At 59.9% G+C, this 26,029-nt stretch overlaps 1 protein-coding gene across 1 annotated transcript; it reads right to left on the bottom strand.

Annotated features, from left to right (window-relative positions):
- Positions 1-341: 341 nt before the first annotated feature.
- Litaf (lipopolysaccharide induced TNF factor) lies at positions 342-7,782 on the bottom strand. Its single transcript, XM_027940749.2, has 3 exons — positions 7,558-7,782; positions 4,952-5,108; positions 342-1,043 (listed from the first exon to the last, which is right to left on the bottom strand). Exons 1-3 carry the CDS (start codon positions 7,775-7,777, stop codon positions 935-937), a joined length of 486 nt encoding a protein of 161 aa, XP_027796550.2. The 5' UTR covers positions 7,778-7,782; the 3' UTR covers positions 342-934.
- Between the last annotated feature and the right edge of the window lie 18,247 nt (positions 7,783-26,029).

Below are 26,029 nucleotides of genomic sequence, written 5' to 3'. Positions count from 1 at the left end.
TCAGGATCAGGTTCAACCAGGCCCCGTGGCGCACACCTGCCTCCCAGCGGCTGAGGAGGCTGGGACAGGAGGATCGTGAGCTCAAAGCCAGCCTCAGCAAAAGTGAGGCGCTCAGCAACTCAGTGGGACCCCGTCTCTAAATAAAATAGAAAGTAGGGCTGGGGACGGGGCTGAGTGGTCAGTGCCCCTGGGTTCAACCCCCAGTGCTCTCCCCACAAAAGTCAGGTTCAAAGTGTGGGAAGTCCAGGGAGGTTGAAAACCATCACTACGATCAAACCACGCCACGGGGACCCTCCTACGACGTGTGTGCGCAGGGTCTGCACCAAGACACGGCACAGCAGGACAGGAAAGCCTCGTTTTCTTTTATTTTGCATTTGGGGCCTCGCGGTGTGCCTGGTGGGCGTCAATGGCCTTTCCTTGCACTTAACAACAAAAGACTAAGGAATTAAAGTGAGTTGACTGTAAAGGAGTCTGCGATTACGGAACCTAAAAGCCAAGCCCATGAAGTCGTAAGGCAAGATCCTGTCCTCGAGGAGGGGAGGCCGCTGGGCACTGGGCACGGAGCGGGCAGGACAGTCTCTCAGGTAAGGCAGGCGGGCTTCGGAGTTGCAGCCACCGCCAGAAAGGTCACTGAGGCAGGAGGAGGAGCCAGCCGGTGGCAGATCACCAAGGGATGGTGGGCGGCCGGCGGTCACAGCCATTCGGGACGACCTGGGGTCGCGGGCTCCCTGGGACCAGCCAGCTCCAGGTCACCGTCTTTGCCTGTCCTGGGCGGACTCCAAGCAGCAGTTTCTGGGGTCTGGAGATCTGGACTTTTGTGACGTTTTCCCCCCAAAAGAAGAATCAAAGGTGGACTCTGTGGAGAGGAGGCCGGGCGGCCTCTCCCAGGGTGGCCTCCTGCGGCACAGCGCACGCTCTCCAGGGTGCCCAAGTCCTACAAGCGCTTGTAGGTGCCCAGGAGGACTTTGCAGTTGGGACAGTAGTGGTCCACATCCTGCAGGGCGTCCACACAGAAGGGGATGAAGCAGCAGCCGGCCACGCACCTGGGGAGACAAAAGGAGCCACACGTCAGCAGCCGCGGCAGGTGGGGTGGTGCCCGGCGTCCTGACCCCTGGGAACCTGGGGGCACTAAGAAAGGGGGTCATCCGAATGGGCCCTCAAACCCAGTGACGGGCCTGCTGGCAAGAGGAAAGGCTCAACGGCGCGGTGGCACTCCTGTACGCCCAGACTCGGGAGGCTGAGGCAGGAGGATCACAAGTTCAAGGCCAGCCTCAGCAATTCAGCAGAGAAGAAAGGCCAAGAGACACAAAGGCCCGACTCCAACAGCGGAGGCTGAGCCTGGAGTGCAGCAGCCACAGCCAGGAGCACCTGGGCCACCAGAAACGGGGGGCGGCGGGGGCAGCTCTTCCCCAAGAGTGGCTGGAGGCAGTGTGCCCTACTGCCATCTTGACTCTGGGCTTTCAGCCTCCGGGATCGGGAGAGAGTAGTTTAAGGGTCTGTGGGGGTCAGGAGACTCCTACATCAAGCCACACCACGCCTCCCCGGGGCCAATTTCCAAATCTGGGAGCATTCAGCATCTTTCAAAATCTCAGATGGGAGGTCGGTGATCTGTTTTTGTTTTTGCAAAAAGCACACAGTAGGTGTTGGGGACTTTTTGTTTGTTCATGGTACTAGGGCTTGAACCCCGGGGTGCTCTGCCACTGAGCCACATCCAGCCCTCTCTATTTTACTTTGAGGCAGCGTCTTGCTAAGTTACTGAGGCTAGCCTCAAACTTGTGATCCTCCGGCCTCAGGCTCCCAAGTCACTGGGACTACAGGCCTGCACGGTGACACCCAGTGACTCAACTCGGCTCTGGAGCAAGAAAACTGCCGTAGGGAATCTCCCAACAAGTGAGGCTGGCTGCCTTCAGACAGACGTGGGCCCATTTCTAGGCCCAGGTCCCATCCATCCCTTCACACAGCAACCAAACCAAGATCCCAATACCACCTCGCAGCCCAGGTGACCGCAGGTGACCACCGTCCACACACACAGCAGGACTCCTGCAGCCTTGGAACCAACCCGGTCACTGCCAATCACGAGAAGACAAACACTGTGTGATTCTGCTGCGGTGGTCAACGCGGTGGTCACATTTAGAGGCAGAGGATAGAAAGGCAGTTGCCAAGTCACCAAAAATGTCGATAAAATTCAACCCTTGGCAGGAAGGCAGAGCTGGGTTCTAGAAACGTTCCGAGGAGGAAACCGTCTTGTGAAAGACTCTTCCTCTTTCCTCCCTGCCTCAGAATACAAAGTTCAAATCCAGGCAGCCACACCACTTGGAGGTTACGCTACCACACGTCTCAAGGCAAGCTTACAGATGGGGAAAGCCAGCACAGAGAGGCACAGTCACCTGCCCACTGTCACACAGCTGGTGTGAGGGGATCTGGCCCTACTCTGCCACATTTAAGAAGAAAACAGAGGGAGGAACAGAAAGTCGGTGTCAATCTCGAAAGCGAGATCACAGAGGCTGACTTGCAAGCTTCATTTCTATTCTGTGTCTTCGTGTTTTTAAAGATGATATTTCAGAGGTTTTTTGTTTGTTTATTTTAGGGGTTTTGGCTTTGTTTGTGTGGGGACTGGTACTGGACTCAAGGGAGCCTTACCACCCTGAGCTACAGGGTCTCTCTAAACTGTTCAAACCTCACTAAGTTGCTGAGGCTGCCCTTGACCTCCTGCCTCAGCCTCCGGTCACTGGGATCACAGGCACGCACCACCGTGCTGTGCCGGCAAAGTTTCATTTCATACAAACACCCCGAGGTAATGCACTTTGTAGCATTTTCTGTCCAGGGAGGGAAACCCACAGGCAATGGGGGAGCGATGGGCAGGCAGGGGATCAGATGGCAAGGGTCAGGCTGGTATCCCAGCAGGGCATGAGCTCAAGGAAGGGAGTAAGGTCTTGGGGCTGCGAGCCCCTCTTTGAAATAAGGAAGAGAAATACTGTTCCTTCCTGCCCTAATGTCACAAGCACACGGTGAGGAACGTGGCAGTTGCCCAAGAGCAGAGGGCTCCTGAGAGCAACTCCTGACCACACTCCTTCAGGGGAAAACACGGCGGTGGTTTCCCAAGAGCCCCCGTGGCCGGGAAGAGGCCCGGTACCTGCTGGGTGGGGTTCACGTGTTCCCTCCAATTCCTCTCCAAGAACAGACACAAGGATCTTCAGATATGACGCCCTCGGAGCAGGCGGAGTGCTCACTAATCCCCCGCAGAGGCAGCGGGAAGAGTGGCCAGGTGGTGGAGGGACAGAGTTCTGAAGGCCACTAGACCTGGGTTAGTGCGGAGACCCTTAGAGCTTCTCAGAGTCAGCAGACCCACTATCAGGTGGGTCGTGAAGTTCTAGAAGAATCAGAAACCCTAAGGGCCTCACCCTGCGCAGATGTGAGCACTGCTGGGTCCCTACTGCAGGAGGGGCGGACGCTCAGGAGCCCGTGGGTCCCTACTGCAGGAGGGGCGGACGCTCAGGAGCCCGTGGGTCCTAGTGGGTCCCTACTGCAGGAGGGGCGGACGCTCAGGAGCCCGTGGGTCCTAGTGGGTCCCTACTGCAGGAGGGGCGGACGCTCAGGAGCCCGTGGGTCCCTGGTGGGTCCCTACTGCAGGAGGGACAGACGCTCAGAAGCCCGTGGGTCCTAGTGGGTCCCTACTGCAGGAGGGACAGAGGCTCAGGAGCCCGTGGGTCCTAGTGGGTCCCTACTGCAGGAGGGACAGAGGCTCAGGAGCCCGTGGGTCCTAGTGGGTCCCTACTGCAGGAGGGGCGGACGCTCAGGAGCCCGTGGGTCCTAGTGGGTCCCTACTGCAGGAGGGGCGGACGCTCAGGAGCCCGTGGGTCCCTGGTGGGTCCCTACTGCAGGAGGGGCGGATGCTCAGGAGCCCGTGGGTCCTAGTGGGTCCCTACTGCAGGAGGGGCGGACGCTCAGGAGCCCGTGGGTCCCTACTGCAGGAGGGGCGGACGCTCAGGAGCCCGTGGGTCCTAGTGGGTCCCTACTGCAGGAGGGGCGGACGCTCAGGAGCCCGTGGGTCCCTACTGCAGGAGGGGCGGACGCTCAGGAGCCCGTGGGTCTCTGGTGGGTCCCTACTGCAGGAGGGGCGGACGCTCAGGAGCCCGTGGGTCCCTGGTGGGTCCCTACTGCAGGAGGGGCGGACGCTCAGGAGCCCGTGGGTCCGTACTGCAGGAGGGACGGACGCTCAGGAGCCCGTGGGTCCTAGTGGGTCCCTACTGCAGGAGGGACAGACGCTCAGGAGCCCGTGGGTCCCTACTGCAGGAGGGACAGACGCTCAGGAGCCCGTGGGTCCCTACTGCAGGAGGGGCGGACGCTCAGGAGCCCGTGGGTCCTAGTGGGTCCCTACTGTAGGAGGGACGGACGCTCAGGAGCCCGTGGGTCCCTGGTGGGTCCCTACTGCAGGAGGGGCGGACGCTCAGGAGCCCGTGGGTCCCTGGTGGGTCCCTACTGCAGGAGGGGCGGACGCTCAGGAGCCCTGGGTCCCTACTGCAGGAGGGGCGGACGCTCAGGAGCCCGTGGGTCCTAGTGGGTCCCTACTGTAGGAGGGACGGACGCTCAGGAGCCCGTGGGTCCCTACTGCAGGAGGGACAGACGCTCAGGAGCCCGTGGGTCCCTACTGCAGGAGGGACAGACGCTCAGGAGCCCTGGGTCCCTACTGCAGGAGGGGCGGACGCTCAGGAGCCTGTGGGTCCCTACTGCAGGAGGGGCGGACGCTCAGGTGCGGGGCTCCCAGCCGGCGGGGTCTGCACCCCCGGGCATGTGGGGTGCAACGCAGCACGGGGGGCGGGGGTCCAGTGGGGGCGGGGCAGGGATACGCCCCGTTTCCCACGGGGTGGGTGCAGCCCAGGGGAGCAGCGACGGCCTACGGGGCCAGGCCCTGGGTCCACCGCAGCCGCGGCCGGCCCCGCGCAGGACTCACCCCAGCAGGCACAGGCTCCCGCAGGAGAGCCAGGTGAGGGCGCCCGCGTTGTAGGACAGCTGGGTCACGATCACCTTGCTGCACGACGGGCAGCACATCTGGACCGGACGGTCGAAGAAGGTCACGGGCTGCTGCACGTAGACGGTCTGCACGGCAACTGTGGGGAGGAGGGAGACACCTTGGCTGGGCTCCAGGGCGAGGCGGCCCGCAGCTGGCCACGCCCCAGAGGCGGAGACGCAGCTGGCCACGCCCCAGAGGCGGAGACGCAGCTGGCCACGCCCCAGAGGCGGAGACGCAGCTGGCCACGCCCCAGAGGCGGAGATGCAGCTGGCCACGCCCAGAGCCACGCCCTCACACCTGGCCCACCCGGAGGCTGGGGGGTCTGTCCGCTTGCAATCGGATCAGCTAAACGTGGTCAGTCCACGTGGTGGACATCAGCTTCAAAAAAGGAGACTCCCACATTCGCTGGCCACAACGTGGATGACCTCCAGGACATCGGGCAGGGTGGCACGAGCCAGCCACGACAAAATGTCGTGATTCTACTTATAGGAGGTCCCAGGGCAGTCAAATACAGAAACGAGGCTCGGCCGTCGCCAGGGCCCCTCGGGCAGGACAATAGATGTTAGTGTCCAGGGGGCATTTCGGTTTGGGGAGATGACCAGTCTGGACACAGGTGGTCTGGATGGCCACACAACTCTACCTGAGGCCACAGAGCTGCCTCCTAAAGGTCAAGGACTTTGTGTCGTGGAGATTTCACAGTAAAGGAGGAGACAGCGGGCAGTGGCCACGCCTGCAATCCCAGAGGCCGAGAGGCAGAGGCTCAGGACCACCCTGAGCAACTCGTCCAGCCGAGTGGACCTGCCTCAAAATAAAAAATAAAAAGGGCTGGGGGGCTGGGGGGGAGAGCACCTGCTCCAGTCCCAGGTGCCACACACAGAAAACGTAAGGAGGCGGTAGAGGGATGGGGCAGCGCCTAGGACCTCACTCCAGGGCTCTCAAGGCCTCACCAGGAGACGAGACCGCAGGTCCCCCCACTGACCTGTCCACAGAGTCCCCGAGAACGGCGGGATCCCGGGCCCTGCCCCAGGTCCGCCCGATGCAGCGCACGGGAGCACCCCCCGACAGGCGTGTGCCACCAGGCCCGGCCTCACAGACCCTTGATGGGAGTCCAAGGGTCGATGACGGGGCAGTCGTTAGAGCAGGGACCATGCACCCAGCTCTGGGGGGGGCTGCAGCCCGGGTCACGAGGAGAGCGTCTGAGGTAACGTAAGGGACACATGCACACGCACGTGGCCATCAGAAGACGGCTCTGGGAAGGGAACTGCTACGCACTCAAGTTATCAGGCCCGACTTTCTGGTCAAGTGACTTCTTCTTCTCCTTTTTATATCCTTAGGAGGCCACGGGTGAGGCTGCTCGGGGGGACTTAAGGACTGCCCAGAGAGCACTGACCTAGAGCGAGGTCCTCCTCCCAGAAGAGAGCGCTGAAGCCTGCCAAGACGACTCACTATTGTTTTGGTTTGGGAATAAGTTATTTATCATCACCACAAAATCTGTTCCTTTACTCATTTTTGGTGGCACAGGGATTGGACCCAGGTGTGCTCTACCACCAAGTGACACCCCAGTCCGTTTCTTCAGTCCTGATACAGGAGCTTGCTAAGTTGCTGAGGCTGGCCTGGAACTTTCCGTCCTCCCGCCTGAGCCTCCCAAGCTGCTGGGAGGACAGGTGTGTGCCACCGTGCCCGCTCATCACGGTGGCCACTTGTCCTCTTCCCCAGGACAGCTGCCTGATGCACAGGTAAAGGCTCTCCCTGGGCTCAGGACCCTTATTTCCTTCCTAACATCCCACTGAGGTGGACACTTGCCAAGGCTGCCCTACAAATGAGCAGCTGAGGATGTTCAGTGACCTGGGCAGGCTGACCTCCCCTCCCGCTGCCTGGATCAGACCTGGCGCAGGGAGCCCTGCAGGGCAGCGGGGGGGGGTGCTGCCCACCCACCTCTCCTGGGCCACCTCAGCCTTGCTCCTTCCCACGCGCCGGCCTAGGGACACCCTGGCCTAGGGACACCCTGGCCTAGGGACACCCTGGCCTAGGGGACGGGTGCTCTCAAGCCCCAGCAGGAAGAGTGGGTCCTTAACCACAAGCTCCCGTTCCCAAATCCCCCTGGGGTGGCTGGTGCGGGGGCAGGTCGGAGGCAGGCGGGTGCCTGGGCGCGATCCCGAGAACTCCTGGGCCTGGGGAGGCTGAGGCCCTGACTACCTCGTAGAGAGGGGAGGGCTGGGCTGGGCTCCGAGGTAGAGCGCCCACCTGGCACGGGGGCACCGGGTCGATCCTCAGCGCACCACAGAAATAGAATCAAGGTATTGTGCCCACCTACAACTAAAAAATAAACATAAAAAGAAAAACAGGGCTGGGGCGTGGCTCGGTGGCTGCGCACCCCTGGGTTCCACCCCAGTTCAAAACCCAGGGGCCTCGCAGCGTGGCTCTGAAACCCCACGTGACCTCTCGGGGTCGGGGACGGAGTCACCTGCCCAGCACTGCACTCTGACCCTCCTGATCCTAGGCCACAGGCTGGGTGGAGAGCTTGGGACAGCAAGGGGGCCACGTACTTGCGTTGGCGTTGGGGACGGGCCCGGGCTGGGTGTAATACGAAGGCGGACTCATGCCCTTCCCATCCGGGCCGGCCACCAGCCCCGTGGTCGGCCCAGGCACGGGCGCAGCCGGCGTTGGGTAGTAGCCATTGACAGCCACCGTCTCTTCGTAGGACGGGGGTGCGGTTGGTGCCGAGGAGGGCCCAGGGGCTGCCTGGTAAGGTCCTGGAACCGACATCTGATCTAAAACACAAACAGAAGACACCAGGTGAGCAGTTCAAGGGCCGTCCCCATGCTATGAAGAAGTGACGTGTCCAGCCTTGTCCAAGAGCAGGGCCAGTGTCCCTGCAAGACCCACGCTCTCCACGAGGGCCTCCAGAGGCAAGAGCAAAGTCAGCATGAGAGCCTCCGCGACCATGACCACAGACCACCCGGATGAGAGGTCGCCGTCCACACCTGGCACCAGGGACTGAACCCAGGGGCACGCACCACGGAGCCACGTCCCCGGCCTACTTTCGTTTTACTTGGAGACAGGGTCTCACTGAGTTGCTCAGAGCCTCACTTTTTGCTGAGGCTGGCTTTGAACTCGTGATCCTCCTGCCTCAGCCTCCTGGCCTCTGGGATGACAGGCGTGCTCCACCGCGCCTGGCCGTTTCTTCTTACCTATTTTTTGTAGTGGACACAGTGACTTTATTTTTTAATTTTATGTGGTGCTGAGGAAGGACCCGGGGCCCGCACGTCGAAGCGAGGGCCCGGCCTCTGAGCCCCAGCCCCCATTTCTGCTTTTAACCCCGTGGTTCCCACTAATTCTTTCAAGTCTTCCAAACACCAGCCGCAGACTCTCCAGGTCACAGTGCCGAGCAGAAGCCCCATGTCCCAAGTGCACGGTGCCCAGGAGACGGGGACCCGTGGCGGACCCGTGGGCGCGCTGACAGTCCACGGAGGTGGAAGGGAGTCCCGGGGCGACTCAGGCTTGCTGGTGCAGATTCAGGCTGTGCCAGGCGACGCGTGCCCGCCCTGTTCCGCACGTGGGTTTTGGAAAAGCCGACACGCCCGCGCCAGGTCCACTCAGGGAAGCAAGCCCCGGGCAGCTGTGAGGGCAAAAAAAAAAACGGTCTCCCACGCTGGCAGAGCGGCTGCCGCCGAGAATGACACCCCTGGGCCAGGGTGTGTGGCTGCCTGACGCTGGTGCTGGGCAGCCAGGGGGCAGCTGGAGGGGACAGTGCTGGCCTTTGTGTGGCTGTTCTCCCAGCCGGGCAGGGCCCAGGGCGCTGTGTGACAAGAGCCATTCAAACGTGTCCCAGGAGAGACGGGAGCGGAGGGCGGGCGCCTGGGCGCGGGCAAGCCTGCGCCTCCCCCCAGTCTCGCGGAGCCCAGGGGGAGGGGGAGAATCCTGGAGGAGCCTCCTGCTCCAGGACCTGCACCATCTCCAGCTGTGCTGGCTGGTGCAGTGGCAGCCACAAGGTGTGTACGCGTGCCCGAGAGGCGGCCAGTGCATCTGAGTTTGAGTGATTTAAAGCTAAAAACTGGGGGTAGCTCCGTGGTACAGGATCAACCTAACGGAACCCGGCACCAAACGCCCAACGTAGTGCTCAACCCTCGGAAAGCTCCTCACCGCAGCCTGGACACCCTGGGTGGGCCAGCTGGTTCTCAACAGGGAGTCTGGGGACCTCGGGGCTGGGCTGGCGCTCAGGGGGAAGCGCTCGCCTCGCGGGTGGGGCACGGGGTTGGATCCTCAGCACCACCCATAAATAAATAAGACACTGTGCATTCACCTTCACTAAATAAATGTTGAAAAATAGAAATTAAGTAAGTCTGCTGAACGCTTGAGCACAGGCCGAAAGCTCCAACTTGACGTGGGGTGGCGACGTACATCACACCCGGGCTCTGAACTCCACATGCTGGTGTAGCGGACCCAGTGACTTGGGAAGCTAAGGCGGGAGGATCCCAAGTTCCAGGTCGGCCTGGGCGGCTCAGTGAGACCCAGTCCCCAGAGGAAAGACCCAGGGGCTGGGATGTGGCGCGGCGGTGCAGCGCCTCTGTTCGGTCCCCAGTACCGGAGGACGATGATGCTTTGTGTTGGACCCTAGTGTCGGTCCACGGAGGTCTGTGAGACATACTGTCAACCTCACCTGTTCCCGGGCCTCTTTACAAAGCGCCTGTTAAACACGTCGCGTCACCGTCGTGTCTGTCCACAAGAGTGCTAAGAGCCACGGGAGCCGTGGAGGTCACAGAGGGACTCAGCCTGGGAGGCAGATGGCCAGGTCTGTGAGAGAAGCCGGGAGGCCCCCAGCCCGGGTGTAGACGGGGCGACGGGCCTCGGGTCCGCAGAGGAAGACGGCAGAGGGCAGAGGGGGACTTCCACAAGACCACAGGGGGCTCTTGTGGGGGGCTGTGCGCAGGGGAGGCGGGTGGCGGCTCGCCCAACCGGGAGCACAGCCGCCCAGCCCCAGAGCCATGTCCCAGCGGGCGCAGCTCCCGGTGGCCCCAGCACCACGCGCCCAGCGACGGCCTCGCTCAAGTTCCCAGCCCAGGAGCAGGTCAGCGGCCACCTCCCCAGCGCTCAGAGCCGTGCAGGATGCGCGTCCCTTCCTGTCACAGGAAGGCAGGCCCACACCAGCCCACGCGACTGACGAGGACTGAGTCATGTACAAAATGACAAGGGCAGATAAGGCCAGCGTGTGCCTAAAATATCACTGTGGCTGCGGCTGCAGGAGGGGACAGGGTCCCCCGCGTCCAGGCTGTGCAGACGGCGGGTCAACAGGCTCCCAGCTGCGCAGGCCGCCAGGAGGAGGGGACCCGGCCACCACCGTGTGACACCCAGGTGTGGGTGAAGGCAGGGTGAAGGCGGGCGGCGCTCGGCTTCCTGCCCCGAGCACCCCCACCCCGTCCCACCTCTCTCTGGATCTCCGAGACCCCGGGCCTTCCCAGCTCAGCTTTGGCAGCAGATGCACTTAGGATTCCGGAAAGAACAAGGGCCACAGCCAGAGCTGTGGGCACCCGCCCGCAGGCCTCCGCTGGCTTAAAAGCTTTCTAAATGAATTCCACAGCCTTCCTCCGCCCAGGCCCCGAAGCTAGGAACCGCTGTCCTGCCTGTCCCGGCCTCCACGGTTGTTTTAATTTGGCTTCCCCCAGGGGACGGGAGGCCACCTACTCACCCTCTCCCAGCCCCAGAAGGACCTGCTCAATCCCTCGGCCAGGCCATCGTCCCCAGGCCCTCCCCAGGCTCCCAGGTTCCCGCAGTCACCACCCAAAGCCCTGAGGCCCAGGTTCAGGCCGGCCCAGGCCCAGGGCCCTGCACAGCTGGGTAATGGCTGCCCCTTTTCAGGACAGACTGGAGAAGGCCTCGGAACGGAACAGCACAGCCACAGTCCTGCCACACGCACATGCAGCCCCGGGACTCCCTTTGGTGGCCCAGCGGCAGGGCGGTCACCCCAAGGATCAAGCAGGGCAGTCCCGGTGGAGTCCAGGTGGCCAGTTACGGGAGCCTCGTGGGGGAATAAAGGAACAGGGGTCTCCTCCGCCCGTCCCAGTTGTCTGCCTTTGTCATTAGGACCCTGAGGTGGCCCTCCACTGTCCACCTAAAGAACAGACTCCGCGCCCAGCCTCCCCACCCCGCCTCCCCACCCCTCCCCAAAGTGGGAGAGAACATAAAAAGGGTGAGAGAGTCTGTCTTCTCCGTTTCTGGGCGACTCTTTTATTAGCCATTTCCAAATTTGGAGAGAGACATTCCAGATCTATTTTTTCGATATGGGAACCGGGACCAGAGGGACCCCAAGCCGTGGCCCCGGGCATGTGACCTGGGCAGCTGCCTAGCCGGGGCCTGCGCTGGTGGGACTTTCTCAGCCCAGGGCCACATTTCCAAGATGCCTTAGACCCAGAGGTTGGGGACCTCCGCTGCGAAGAGGAGGCCCTGGTGACCCGCAGAGCTGGACTTTGACCTGCCGCGGCCAGCCGCACTTTCCCATCTGCCGAGGCGGAGCTTGGAATGCTGAGGGCCTTCTAGGCAAACCTTCCCCATTCCAGCCTGGGCCATCTGCGCAAGGAAGGGCCCTGTCGTGGGTGGTGACGGGCTCATCCCAGGCCCTGGGGGACATCTGGGGGCGAGTGGCTCCCGGATCCTGGTCCCAGCAGTGTCCTCAGCCTGTGGGCCAGCTGCCCCGCCCCAAGGAGAAAATCAAATTCCATTTAAATTTAATTAATTAACTTAAATATAACTTGGTTTCTGCCCCACAAGAGAAATGAAATACCTGGAAATCAGATTTTGCTGGGGAGAGCTGAGTTTGGGAGGGCCACACGCCACCGTCACCGTCACCGTCAAGACTCTGTCCACGTCGCCCACTGTCCAGGCACCCCTGCACTCCCTGGGATCCCCGCCGGGGGCGCCTTCTCCTGGATTCTCCCTGACCTTTCATGGACGCCACCTGGTGTCCCCTACCTCTGGACATTCTTCTCCGGGCACCTCCAGTCTTTCCATGACAACCTCAGGGGTCTACAGGGAGCAGCAGGGACAGTCCCCTCTGCTGTCCTGGGGCCAACCACAGCTGGGGCTGGCTCTGTCCACGTCCACTCTGTCGCTGGGTCACGCCTTGGTGTCACCACCAGGAGCCCATCCTGCAGGCCAGGTCCTGGGCACCAGCCGGGAAGACGTGAGGCAAGCTGGGTGGCACCGTGCGGCCGGCCACCTCACCAGGCACCTGTGTGACTCCGAGGTGCTGGCCTGGGCAGATCTTCTGGCCACCCCTTTCTCTGCTGCCTGGATCCTCCAACGCACTAAAATGAGACTTAAAGGGCCCCTACTTCACCCCGAGGGGCCGTGTCGTCACCCCCACGGCAAGTCACCGAGACAGGACTCACTATGATCACCTCCACTGACAAGTGACAGAACTGGGGCTCAGAGAGGCCGAGCTTCTGGTCCAGTGTCACGCGGAACGTGAGAAGGCTGCAGCTGGTACCCACACCCACTCACCAGAGCGCCTCCGGGGGGTCCGCCACAGTGGGCAGGCAGCCCAGCACGTAAGCCCCCCAGGTCAGACTCCAGAGGGAAACAGGAGTGAGCGAAGCCCACCTTTCAAGTCCAGGCCTCCCCGCTCACCGCCTCCCAACACACAGGAGACGCGTTCACCGCAGGCTTCCACGCGCCCTGGACAGAGGGGACTAAAAAGACCTCCCAGGTGGTCACTGGGCGCTTTGCGATTCTAAATGGCCTCCTCCTAAACAGGAGCCTGGATCAACCAGGCGTGGACCTTCACCAGGTTCTTTCAGGTCGTCTAACTCCCTGCCGTCTGGTGGCAGGGCCGGGTGGCAGCTGTGATCCCAGCTACTCCAGAGCTGAGGCCCAGGACTGAGTTCAAGGTCAGCCTCAGCAACTTAGCAGGACCTCAGCTCTCTTGTAGAGTGTCCCTGGGTTCAATCCCAGTACCAAAGACAAAAGAGAAAGACAGACTCAGGTTATGCAGAACTTTCTGTACCAATTTTAATCCATAACTTTCCTATAGATTCAAAACTATTATGAAATTAAAGATTCTAAAAAACCACAACCAACCTTGTGATGTATATATATATATATTTTTTTGGTACTGAGGATTGAACCCAGGGGTGCTCGACCACTGAGCCACATCCCCAGCCTTTTTTTTTTTTAATTATCGGCAGACACAACATCTTTCTTTGTACGTGGTGCTGAGGATCGAACCCGGGCCGCACGCATGCCAGGCGAGCGCGCTACCGCTTGAGCCACATCCCCAGCCCCCCCGGCCTTTTTTTAAAATGTTTTATTTACAGACAGGGTCTCACTGAGCTGCTAAGTGCCTTGCTAAGTGGCTGAGGCTGGCTTTGAACTCGCAATCCTCCTGCCTCGGCCTCCCGAGCTGCTGGGATGCAGACAGCTGCCACTGTGCCCAGCGAGTGATCCCATTTTTCATCCGTTCCTGTGGAAGAACCCCACATCTGCAGCTGGGGGTGCAGATGGAGCACACAGGCCTCCCCCAGGGCTAGTGGGAGGTGCCACAAGTCCTCTGGCCCCAGAGCTCCCCTCCAGCAATCTGCACCGAAGGTGACCCAAGCCGGGGGCAGTGACACAGTGCCTGACACAGCGCTGGGCGAGGCTGCTGATAACAGAAGACTGGAGACCACTGTCCTTCAGCAGGGCCGGCCGGTCAGCGAACAAGGAAGAGCGGAGCAGGAAGAACTGCTCCAGGCAGAGGCGGTCCCTCCTGGTCCCTCCTACACGGGCCGTCCCCTGGAAACTCCAACAGTGTCGGGGACACCCACCCTGTGTGCCCTGCGCGGCTCTATAGGACAGGTGGGCAACACCCCGGAGACACAGGAGATGGCGCCGGGCCTGCAGGGAGGGGACGCGGGCTCAGGAGCCAGGAGGACCAAGGACACCCACTCCCAGGCAGCAAACTGTCTCGGCCCTCCCCCGCCCTCCCTCTAGATCCTTCCTGGCCCTGGTGAAAGTGAGGTCACCACAGCCCTTCGTCCCATGGCTGGGTCTTATGTCCCTACCCAGCACCTGGCCTGGGTACCTCCCTGTTTGCAGAGTGATTAAAGCTTCTAATCACAGCTGGCCTTCCGGGTCCTAACTGGTTCCACATCCGCAGAGCCAACCAACCGAGAATCGAAAATATTTGGGAAGAAAAAAAAATCGGTACTCAATGTGTTCAGGCTTATTTGGTCAATTATTCCCAAAACAATGCAGCATAAAGCTATTTACCTTGATTTTGCATTGATTACCTATTATAATCACCTTCATTATAGCGATCTAGAGCTGATTTAGGGCAGACAGGAGGTGTGTGTAGGTTATATATAAACACTTTGTCATTTTACTTAGTTATTTTTCCCAGGGGTGCCCTAACACTCAGCCACATCCCCAGTCCTTCTTTATATTTTATTCAGAGACAAGGCCTCACTGAGTTACTTAGGACCCTGCTAAGTTGCTGAGGCTGGCTATGAACCTGCGATCCTCCTGCCTCAGCCTCCAGAGCCCCTAGTTCTTTTTGCTTTTTACTTAGAGACAGGGCCTCACTAAGCTGCCCAGGCTGGCCTTGAACTTTCCACCCTCCTGCCCCAGCCTCCAGAGTAGCTGGGATTCCAGGCGTGAGCCCCACAGAGGGCCACGCCATTTTATATAAGGGACTTGAGTGCCAATGGCCTTGGGTACCTGAGGGGTCCTGGAACCCACCCCCTGGGGATACGGGGGGGACCGCTCTATCTGCTAGAAGGAGCGCGTTCTACCATTCCCACTACAGGCAGCACCCCAAATCTGCACTGCAGCACCCCGTTATCAACACAAAGCTCTTCTTCTCATTCACCTCCGGGGCCACCAGGGATGTGGGAGCCCATGTGGGGAGCAGTGAGCCGACAGGAAGGCATGGAAGGGCCACCAAGGGGAAACTGGGTCAGTAGTAAGAGTGCTGGAGGCCCAGGGCAGAGGGAGCAGGGAGCCCCAGGGCAGAGGCCCAGAGGCGGCACACCAGTCCTCTGGGGCCAGAAGCCTTGGGAGACCCCGAGAAGGATTCTAGTCTAACCCAAGAACCAGCAGCTGAAGAGCAACTTGAAACCACCCCCCAAAAAAGCACTCGCTCCTGCCAAGAAGGGGAGCTCAGAGCCTAAAAATAAGCCTCCAGACCCAGAGAAACCACCCACAGCAAAGCCACCCAGCGGCGCGGCAGGGAAACACACATCAAGGCTGGGCCACAGCTGGGTGCCCTCCAGAAGGGCTCAGCACTGGGCGCCCAGTCCCCCCACCTGCAGACCACGGACCCTGCAAACACTACCCCAAAGCCTCTGACCTTCTGAGATCAGCCCACATTTCTCTCTGAGACAGACAGAGAGATGGAGAGAGAGACAAGGAGGGAGGAGGAGGAAGAGCCGCTGGCTCTGCCTTTTGTGGTCTGTCCCATCCCTGGCTCCTCAGCATCCAGCCAGGGGCCAGGGGCCGCCCCACCCCAACCTGCTCTACAAAGCCTCAGAGGACTTGGACCCCAACAGAACCCAGGGATAGAGGTTCCATGGACAGTGTGAGCCACAGTGTTGGGCTCAGAAGAGACCCAGGGCCTCTCTGACCGCCTCCTGCCTGCTGGCTCCCTGGAGGCCCGGGGAGAGGCTCTCTCTGCCTGGAGTCTCCAGAAACACTCAGAGACCCGGGACCCCTTCCCAGGAACCTCATCATCCAGGAGATGTCATCACGGAAGTGGACCAAAGGTCAACACCACATGCAGAAGGACTTTGTCACGGGCTGTCACCTGCTCTCTAGGCCCACTAGCTCCCCAAAATCGCTCCCCCTAAGCTGCCCCTGCCCCTGCCCCTGCCCCTGCCCCTGCCCCGAGGTCGCACAAGTTTCTAGATCTCGGAGGGCTGCTGGGACCCTCCCCCTGCTCATCCTAAGCCTGCAGACTGTCCCCTGCGGCTCTGCCTGATGCTCGAGGTATAGACCCTGGACCACGTCCTGCCTCCTGAGAGGGAGGTCAGCAGGCCAGGGAGTCTGCGTCCAGCAGGAACATCTGCTGACTTCCACAGCTGGGCCCAATTCCACGTGACCACGGGCAGTCCCCTGGGGCAGCTTTGAAAACGATGGAAAGAGCTTTGCCCTCAGCAAGACTTAAGGACCTGCGAGACCGGGAGGGGGCAGGAGGACCGGGAGGGGGCAGGAGGACCGGGAGGGGGCAGGAGGACGGGGAGGGGGCGGGGGGGGGGGCAGGAGGACCCGGAGGGGCAGGAGGAGGGGGCAGGAGGACCGGGAGGGGGCAGGAGGACCGGGAGGGGGGGGCAGGAGGACCGGGAGGGGGGGGCAGGAGGACCGGGAGGGGGGGGGGGCAGGAGGAGGGGCAGGAGGACCAGGAGGGGGCGGGAGGACCGGGAGGGGGCGGGGGGGGGGGTGGGGCAGGAGGACCGGGAGGGGCAGGCCCGATTGCTTCCCGCAGGGCAGCCGGCTTCCCTTCCCGACCACGTCCCCCCCACCATGTCCCCCGGGAAGGGTCGCACTCCGCGTGTGGCGCTGGACCCGGGCCTCGGGAAGTCGTGCACACGGGACAGAGGGGCTCCAGGTGCCCCGCGACGTCCACGCCCTACGTGCCCAGGGCTATCGGGGTTGAGGAGAGCTCAGGGGACGCGTGCGGGCAGGCACAAGGCCCTGGGTTCAAGGCCCAGCACAAGAAAGGACAGTGTCCGCAGGGCGCAGTGGCCGGTCTCCCAGCAGCTCTGCAGGCAGGAGGATCAGGAGTTCAAAGCCAGCCTCAGCAACTCAAAGAGAACTTGTCTCTAAAGGAAATTTAAAAAGGGGGGGCTGGGGGGACTCAGTGGTTACGTGTCCCTGGGTTCAATCCCCAGTACAAAAAAAAGTGTCTAGTTTTTAATGGAGGGGAAAACAACTCTTCCTCAAAGACCGACTCTGAATCATCTGTGTGGCTAGCCCTCCACCAGAGGGAACGGGATCTCTCACCAATCTCTTGCCTCCCTCTGGAGACCAGGCTGGACTAAGTGGCTCTTACAAGAAAACCACCTATGAAAAGGGACAGGGGGAGTCCTATGATGGAGAAACTGGCCAAGGCCACCTTACCCTGGTAAGGAAGGCAAAGTCCCTGGTGATGCCTTGTGCACATCACTATCCTGTCCCCTCTCATGGGTGGGGAAAGAAGGGGATCTCACCTCTGTGGTCTTCATCCCCAGCACTCAACCCCAGTGTACTCAGGAGAAGAAACAGAAGACAGCTGGGCACAGTGGTGACCTGGCGCAGGAGGCCAAGTCAGGAGGATTGCAAGTTGGAGGCCAGCCTCAGCAATTTAGCAAGGCCCTATGCAACTTATCGAGATTCTGTCCCAAAATAAAAAGGGCTGGGGTCATGGCTCAGTGGTAAAGCACCCCTGGGTTCAATCCCCCGTACCCCAAACAAAACAAATCATACAACCCAAATTTGAGGGACATCCCTCATCAATACTCCCCAAACTGTCATGGTCATGAAGAACAGAGAAGAACAGAAACAGTCACGGCCACAGAAACTGGGAGACAGAATAACCAAAGGCCCTGCGGTTCCCGGACAGGACTCTGGCACAGAAAAACAGAAATGAACACTGGGAAGTGCGTGGGGCAGGAGGTCCTGTCTGTATTCACTGTACAGAAGTGAAAACTATTCCAGCGTTAAAACTTTGTTGCCGGGGGCTGGGGATGTGGCTCAAGCGGGTAGCGCACTCGCCTGGCATGCGTGCGGCCTGGGTTCGATCCTCAGCACCACATACAAACAAAGATGTTGTGTTGGCCAAAAACTAAAAAATAAATAAATATTTTTTAAAAAAAGTTTGTTGCCGGGCGTGGCAGTGTACACCTGTGGTCACAGCACACAGGAGGCTAAGGCAGGAGGACTGCAAGCTGGAGGACAGCCTCAGCAATTGAGCGAGGCCCTGTCTCAAAATAAAAAGTTAAAAGGGCTGGGGACGTGGTTGATGATACAGCACCCCTGGGTCGAATCTGCAGTGCCAGATAAGTAAGCAAGACTTTGACCACCTCCAGGGTCACACTTCTAAACACTGGAAACAGTAAGGTGAACTGGAAGAGACCGCTCTCATCCAAAGGCATTCAAGCTCAACTAAAAATGAAACCTTAAAGATCGTGTGTGTGTGTGTGTGTGTGTGTGTGTGTGTGTGTGTGTGTGTCGCGCTGGGGACTGAACCCAGGGCCTTATGCATGCGAGGCAAGCTCTCTACCAACTGAGCTCTGTCCCCTGCCCTCAGTATTTTAAAAGTCTACTTTGGTTAAATGCCAAAGACTAAGTGGGGGAGGAAGGGAAGGATTCTAACTTTTGTAATTGAGGAAGTAAAAAAAAAAAAAAAGAAAGAAAGAAAGAAAGAAAAAGAAAACCCAGAATTTCAGCCAAAAGGCAGGGTTTCCAAGGACCCTCCAAAGCTGGGGACATCACCCATTTCCGTTCCCCCACAAACTCTCAGTCAAAACCCCCACAAAGTGGCTGTGGCCACATGTGGGTGGTAAATGCTTTCTAGATTCAGGTATCAGATCAACACACAAAAAGGCCAAGGCCTTCGGGGAAATAAAGCAGCTTTTTAACCACCAACCTAATCCTCTAAGATCAATTCTTCCAGAAAGAAAAAGAATGACTCAATTCCACTGGGCCCTGCTGCCCCCCAGCCCCAGAAAAGAAACCCCAGGCAGAGTCCATGAATATGCAGATGACAGGCATGACCCCAGGAGAGGGAGGCCCTGGGCAAAAGGAAGACACCCCCAGGCAAGCGGTCAGCGCTCAGAAAACAGCCTCGTTTGTAAACAAGGAGGAGGACCGCTGGGGAGGCCACCAAGGTCTGGTCTTTCAGGATCTTTCAGGGAGAAGCAAGTTCTTACAACAGTGTGAGCAGATGGATCCCGGCTAGGATGAACCCTGGGCATCTCCATAGTGTGCAGAGTGAAATCAAACAGGGTCTAAAATTCTCCAGCCCAGGGCCGCTGGCTGGTGATCTCGAAAACACACAGATTTCTGCAATGGAATTCAACCTGCGTCTGGTTCCAGGGACGTCCAGGGAGTGAAAGACACTGACCCTGAAGGAGAACGAGGAAGGACCAACACCAAGGGGAAATGGGGCTGCCCGTCTTCTCTGGGGAAGGGAGAGAGACACTGCTTACCTGACCCTAAACAGATTCAAATTCAGTATCGATGGCAAAAACATGGACCTCACAGTGAAATCCTTCAGAGAATTCGGAATTCGGTGCCTTTCTGCAGGGCCAAGCTTAAAGCCGGGCTCCAGCGTGGCCCAACTACAGATCACCCTGATCTGTGGAGTGGAAACCGGGGCCACGGAGCTGCTCCTACAATCCGAGTGGGCCGCTTCCCTCTGGATTCCTGGTGAAACCACACCCCCCTTTGCACGTAGACGATGGCTTCTGATGAAACATGAGTCAGCCTGCAGCGGTACGACCCTGCATACCCTGGTGACAGTTACATGGAAAACAAGCACAGAGACAAAAGGCAGAAGCCACCCAATAAGGGAGCGGTGCCGTCTCATGCACGTGGTGAGAGTAGGCTTGACTTTCCTCTGTTCCTTCCACACTTGGGGGAATATTTCTGGATTGTTCCCACCAGGGCTTGAGCATGCCAGAGTCATCTTCTACCACTGAGCTACTTCCCGGCCTTTCTCATTTTCTTTTGAGACAAGGTCTCCCAAAGTTGCCCAGGCCGTGAACTTGCCCACCTCCTGCCTCAGCCTCCTGAGTTTTAAATGTGATTTTTTTTTTTTTTTTTTAATATTGGTACATGAAGCCCGGGGCCGGGAATGGTGGCACATGCCTGTGATTCCAGGGTCTCAGGAAGCTGAAACAGGAGGATTGCCAGTTTAAGGCCAACCTGGGCAACTTAGGAAGACCCTGTCTCAAAATAAAAAGGGATGGGGGTGCAGTTCAGTGGTAGAGCACCCCTGGGTTCAACCTGCACTACCACCAAAAAAAAACTAGGAATGATCTTGATCTTGCTGGGTTCAGCGTTAAGACCTAAGACGGTCAACATGAAGCTCTGTACCCCAGAACACTTTCAATTCTAAGGCTCCTGGAGCTAAATAGCTTGAATTCTCATCATTATTCTCCCTGAAGCCTCAGGCTCTGGATCCTAATGAATGAACTCCCCGAGGGACAGTGAACAGAGAACCGTCACCACCCAGACACTATCTCTAGCACCCCTCCCCTTCTGCCAGGAAGGCGTGGCACACAGACCTGCTGTGGACTTTGGCCTGAAGGACAGGGGAGGGGCCTGCAACACAGTCTCTCCCCTCCAGGCCCAGTGTCCAGTCCTTCCTCAGCTCCCCCCACACCAGGCAGGTCCCCAAGGTGGGTCAGGGAAACCAGACCCCTCCCCCAAAGCCAGCCACCCTACGACCTAGGACACCACTATCACCTTCCCAACCTGCAAAGAGCTGGCCAGACAGGAATCCCCCGCCTCCCGTCTGCCGTCTGCCAAGAGATGCTAGGACCCCCTGTCCAGTCATGTTCCTGCGAACCTGTCCATCTCTCCTCCAATATAAGCACAAAAACGGACAGTCATCCCTGGGTCTTTGGTTCTGGACTTCAGAAGCCTCCTGTCACATAAAGTTTTGATCCATGAACCTGTGATGCTTTCTCTAACTTGTCTTCTGTCCCCTTAGGATGGGGAGGCCCAAAGCAATTAGACAGAGTTCTTCTACTGAAGGGACCTGCAGCCAAGGGTCATCTTCATTAGCTCCAAAGCTGCTGTGGCCCCTGCCCAGTGTCACTCGATGCCAGCTCAAACAAGAAAATGAAATCATGACGACCCACCAAAGTGCCACTTGACCTCAAATAACTTTCTGCAGCAAGTAAATACCAACGGGTGGCCAACGGCTCCGGAAACCCCAAGAAGCAGGGCTAAGGACATCTGTCTGCCTGAGACCACCTGGCTCCCTGGGTACCTTCGTGGCAGTCACAGCAAAACCAAACACAGGACAAGGCACAGTGCCAGGACTCTCAGGACTTCCTCTCAGGGATCCCTTTCTCTGCACCCTCACTGGGGCTTGGGGGAAAGCTCTTCTTCAGGGAGAATCTGAAGTCCCCGAGAAGCAGCAGCCCAATTTCAAAGCAGCATTACTCATTCCTCGGGCAGCAAGGAGGACTGGATTATCGGCAGCAGAGCAAGCCCGGTCCATCTTGAAAATTAATTTAGCCTGGAAATGGCTCCCAGCTCCCTCCTCTGTGAGGGTTCCCCTTTTACTGTCTTTGACCCTGGGCTGGTGGGCAGCTCCTCTGCAGCTTTGCTGAGACTCTTCTGCTTCTTTGAACCAAGTGCACACAGGTTCAGACCCACCAGGAAGAAACCTCCCTCCCCTCCCTCCTCTCCTCGAGCCCTGGATCTTCAGTGCACTCCTACCTTCCATCCCTGGCCTGAGCTTCAGGACCAGGAACCTCCCAGGAGCACTGTGCACCGAGCACTTTCTACTTCCCCATGGCCAGCTCAGGAAAGCCATGAGAGGAAGAACAAAGGGAAATGTGTTTGCCAACAACAGGGAATTACTTCAATCTAGTGTCTTAGAGACTTAAGAAATTGATCCTACATCTTAGATCAATCACTGAGTCACTTAATCCACGAAAACATTACAACAAGACACTTTTTCAAATGTGAATGAAAGCATCCATTATTAATGCCTTCAAGTAACAGGAAAGAGAAAGATGGGCCTCTCCCAAGGTGAACTACAATAAACGTTTCTTAGAGACTTGGGTCCACATTTAGGTGACAGGCCAAGAGGTGGCACTCCATGACAGGTAAGGCAATCAGATGCCCTCTGGATCCTGATCCAACCTGATAAAACCAAACACGGGAGTCATTCCACATACCACCTTGGGTGCAGGCCCTGGGTTGGTCCTGTTTTTAAAATACCACTCTGAGAAGGCTGGGCCGAGGGTGAGGGCAGGGGAGGGGCTGGGCTCGCGGTCATGCAAATCATCATTTTACTGAAAAGGACCCAACCTGGGTTCCAGGAAGCCAACTCCCCACCGAGGGGAAGGATGTACCCCTTGTGGGCAGCTTCCTGAAAGTGGATTTCCCAACGACGACAGCTTGATCCAACAGTCAATGACATCAGCTCCATGATCCGGAAAAATGAGGAAGCCAGAGGACTGGGCAAAGGTCCAGCGGCCTGACCCCTGAAGCATGGCCCTTCCTTGTCCCCCTCGCCTCCCCCCTGACCCTTAGGAGCTGCGAGTAGAACACAAACTACCCAGATCCACGCTGACCTGGAAGCCAGAGGGGAGGACAGCTGGTGACCTGACAACCTGTGCCCCTCCGGTCCCACCAGCATCTACCCCGGGGCGGTGGGCGGCGCTGGGCGCGTTCAGATGGCCCCGCCAGGAGGGGTCTGCGGGCACACGGCCCTCGGGCGCGGAAGCCGGCCGGCCGAGAAGTCCCGGGCGTGGGAAACCCGCCGGTTCCGGTTGGCTTTTCTCTCCGAAGCCGCGGGAGACGGTGCTGGAAACCCAGCTCCGAGTCCGCGCCCCGACGGCCAATCGCGCCTTTTCCTGAAAGGCCCCGGGGCTTCCTCTCGGGAGAGGGGCACGGGGCCGGCAGGGCGCGCCCTCGGGGGGCCGCTCGCCGCGCTCCGGGCCGCCGGGCCCCAGCCCAACTCGGGACACCACGGACCGTGGCGGGGGAGCCGGACCCCGCGCGGCCGACCCCCGCGTCCCCCACCGGCTCGATCCCACACGCGCCCCGCGACCCTCGGGCAGCCGGCCACCGACGGCGCCGCGCCCCGGGGCTCCTGGCAGGTGCGGCCGCCGCGGGGACCCCGCCCCCGCCCGCTGCCCCCGCGCCCGGCTCCCCGCCCGCGCCGCACTCACCGCCTGCACCGCCGAGGAGCCGGGAGCTCTGAGCTGGCGCGCGGTCGGCCGGGAGGAGGGCGCGCGGGAGGAGGGCGGGGCGGGGCGGGGCCTGTTTGTGGGCGGGGCCTGATGTGGGCGGGCCCTGTCGGGGGCGGGGCGGGGCGGGGCGGGGCTAGGGCGCTCGCCGGCTTCCGGCTTCTCCCGCCTCCGCGCGCCGCCAGGAGCCGCCCCGCCAGGGTCCCTGTCGCACAGCTGCGGCGCGGGTGGGCCCTCGCACCCATCTCCGCACCGACACGCTCCCCGCACCCCTGTCCGCACCACAGGCCCTTCCCTGAGCCCTCCGATAGCTCACTGCTCTGGCGACACCCCCAGGTCGCAGCCAGTCGAACCCCCCCCCCGGTTGCACCCCAGATGCCCTCGCGCGGACCTCCGAGACCCCCACTAGCGGGTTCTGGTTCTCCCGCGTCCGATTCTGCCCCGACGCGAGTCCCCACCCTGTGCCCCTGGCACCCCGCCCCCCGCCGGCCTCCTGCAGACCCCGCGGAGCCCCCAGCCCCAGGCCGCGTCCCGCGCCGCCCTCCCGCCCGCAGCTCAGTTCCGTAAAGACGGCCCTGCGCCTGGGGCAAGTCACCTCTGCGCTCGGCTCCCCTCCCCGTCTGGAAAGTGGGCCTCCAGATCTGGGAGGTGACTGCGCCCAGGAGGGCACCTTGGGCCCCGAGGGGTGGGCCCCGTGGCGCTGTGCTGTGGCCTTGCCTGGTCCAGCCCCAGCAGGGCAGGAGGTGCCTCGCTTCTTTGTGGCCGGTGACCACAGAGTCCCTTCTCAGTCCCTCCCTGAGAACCCTGGAAGTCAGTGGCCCCTGCCTCAGCGTCTGCCCCAGTGGGTACCCCCCGCAGTGGGCTCCCGTCTTTCCACCAGCAGAGAGGCCCACAACCCACTCAGCGGACGGAGAGGAAAGCGGGCGTCCTAAGAGAAGGTAGAAGGGAGCCTGTGTCCTCGTTGAGAAGAAGGGAAGCACACGCACACCTGGAGATACAGAAAAAAGCGCCACCTTTCTCAAGAATGCTGCAAACAGTTGTCTCCAAGTGATGGAATCCGGGATTTCCCCCCTGGTTTCTTATGTTTTATGCACAAACACAAATTGGTAGTTTAAAAAACTAATTTTCAAAAAAGGAATCCAGTTGCCAGAAGCAGCCTCCACTGACTGGTCTGTGTTGCCCATTAACAACCAAATCTGGAAACTAGTGTTTCCAAAACACCTTTCCATTTCCAAAACATGCTCCCCACACATCGCACAATCCCTTCTCAGCAGACTCAGGCGGCAGACTTTTGCGGAAGACCGGGAAACCGAGCCAGCAGGACAGAGGCTTGCTGGGGTGGTGCAGGTCCACCCTGTCCCCAGACCCGACGCCCGGTCCTGGCCCTGCTCATGGCCAAAGGCTTTGCTTCTGCTGCTGCCAAATTGGAGCTGAAATGGGGCAGAGGGAGGCCTCAGGTAGGGCTGCTGCATACAGGGCACCCAGGTAAATTCGAATTTCAGATAAACGTCAAACGATTGCTTAGTAAAATACACCCTCCATGCAGCAGAATCGTAATGTGTCCCCAGTGTGGTTGCCTGGCATAGTCTTAAACTTGACATTTGCTTCTGGTTTATCTGAAGCTCACGGGGAACTGGGCACCCCATGCTTATTCCCAGGACTGCCTGAGACCTGCTTCCGACCCAGGGAGGAGGTCTAAGACAGCAGGCAGTCGACCTCCATCTTCACCTGGCCCAGGAGAACAGCCCAGGCAGACGCGGGCTGAGCCTGTCCCCGCCTGCCGAGTGAGCCCCATTAGCTGCTGTTCTCCAGATGGGGTGCTGACCTGAATGCTGAGTCCAGTGGTCCTTGTGCAGGCCTCAGGGGTCAAGTGCAAGCCGGCATGTTGCTGGCTTGCTCTGTGGTACTGGGGCTTGAGCCCAGGGCTGCGCTACCACTGAAGTGCATCCCCAGCCCATTTTTATTTTTATATTTTGAGACAGGGTCTCGCTGAGTTGCCCAGGCTGGCCTTGAACTTGCAATCCAACAAACAGTCACAGGGTCCAGCAGACACTGTTCTCCCAACAGCCCTGTCAGGGAAATATGATCAGCTCCACTTTATAGATTTGGCAATGGAGGCCCAGAGAGGTTAAGCAAGTTGTCCAAGATCACACAGCTAGCAATGGGATTTGAAACCGGACATCTGTCTCCAAGTCCATGCTCAGCCACCAGGAGCGTTCTGGATGGCCGGGACCTTGTCTCTCAGGCCATAGACCCTCAGGATTTTTCCCTCCAACACTGTCTCACCCAGAGTGCCGATCCACAGAACAGGAAAAGAGCAGTTCTGGGTGAGCTGTGGAGCCCCTGCCTCCCCGTGTGAAGAGAACTCTGCCAGCTTCCCCCAGTTTTGCAGCTGAGGCCCCGCCCGAGAGGGGCTGGGAGCTGCCGGACCCCCCCCCCCCCAGCCAGTGCCAGAGTCGGGACGGACCCCAGCATTCTGGGTTCCAGCCTCTCTGGGACATTCACCAAGGCCCCGCTGTCTCCAGGGCGCGGCCCACCTCCCCTGGGCCGCGAGGGACCCCCCCCCTCGGGTCTTCTCCCAGGCTCGGGGCTGCGCGCCCGCTGTGTGTTTCCTGGAATTTGAACCTGGACACCAGTGTTTGTCCATCAGCCTGGAAACCGGCACCAGCTGCCCGCACAGTTCAAGGCCAGTTTCTGTCCCCAAGGCCTGGTGGAGAAGGGTGGGTCTGGGGCCGCTCGCCTGCGAATGCCCAGCCCCCTGAGGGCGGTCAGTCCCTGCGATTCCAGAAAGTGGTCTAAGAAGTGGCCGTGGCACTGGAAGTCCCCTCCGGTGGCAGGACTCGGGCCGGGGGTGAGAGAGCGCGGAGGGCCGCGGGCGCCTGGCCTGACAGCCGGGCCGCAGCCCTCATTCAGAGCTCTTCCCGAGCCCATGGCCCTGGGCTCGGCTGGCACAGAGAGGGAAACCGCCAGGCCTCCGAGCCAGCCCCGGCTCCAGCCGGTTTCCGGTTTCCGTCGTCCGGGATCTCGCTGGGGTTTTGTCTTGCTCTGCTCTGGGCTGGGGCTGTTGCCTCCCGCATGCCAGGAGGAGCTGTCGCCCCCTGCCCTTTCCATTTTATTGTTGAGTCATTCTCATTAA

This window comes from Marmota flaviventris, chromosome 19, assembly GCF_047511675.1.
Source record: "Marmota flaviventris isolate mMarFla1 chromosome 19, mMarFla1.hap1, whole genome shotgun sequence".
NCBI lineage: Eukaryota > Metazoa > Chordata > Mammalia > Rodentia > Sciuridae > Marmota > Marmota flaviventris.
This window is presented reverse-complemented; position numbering and strand designations above follow the sequence as displayed.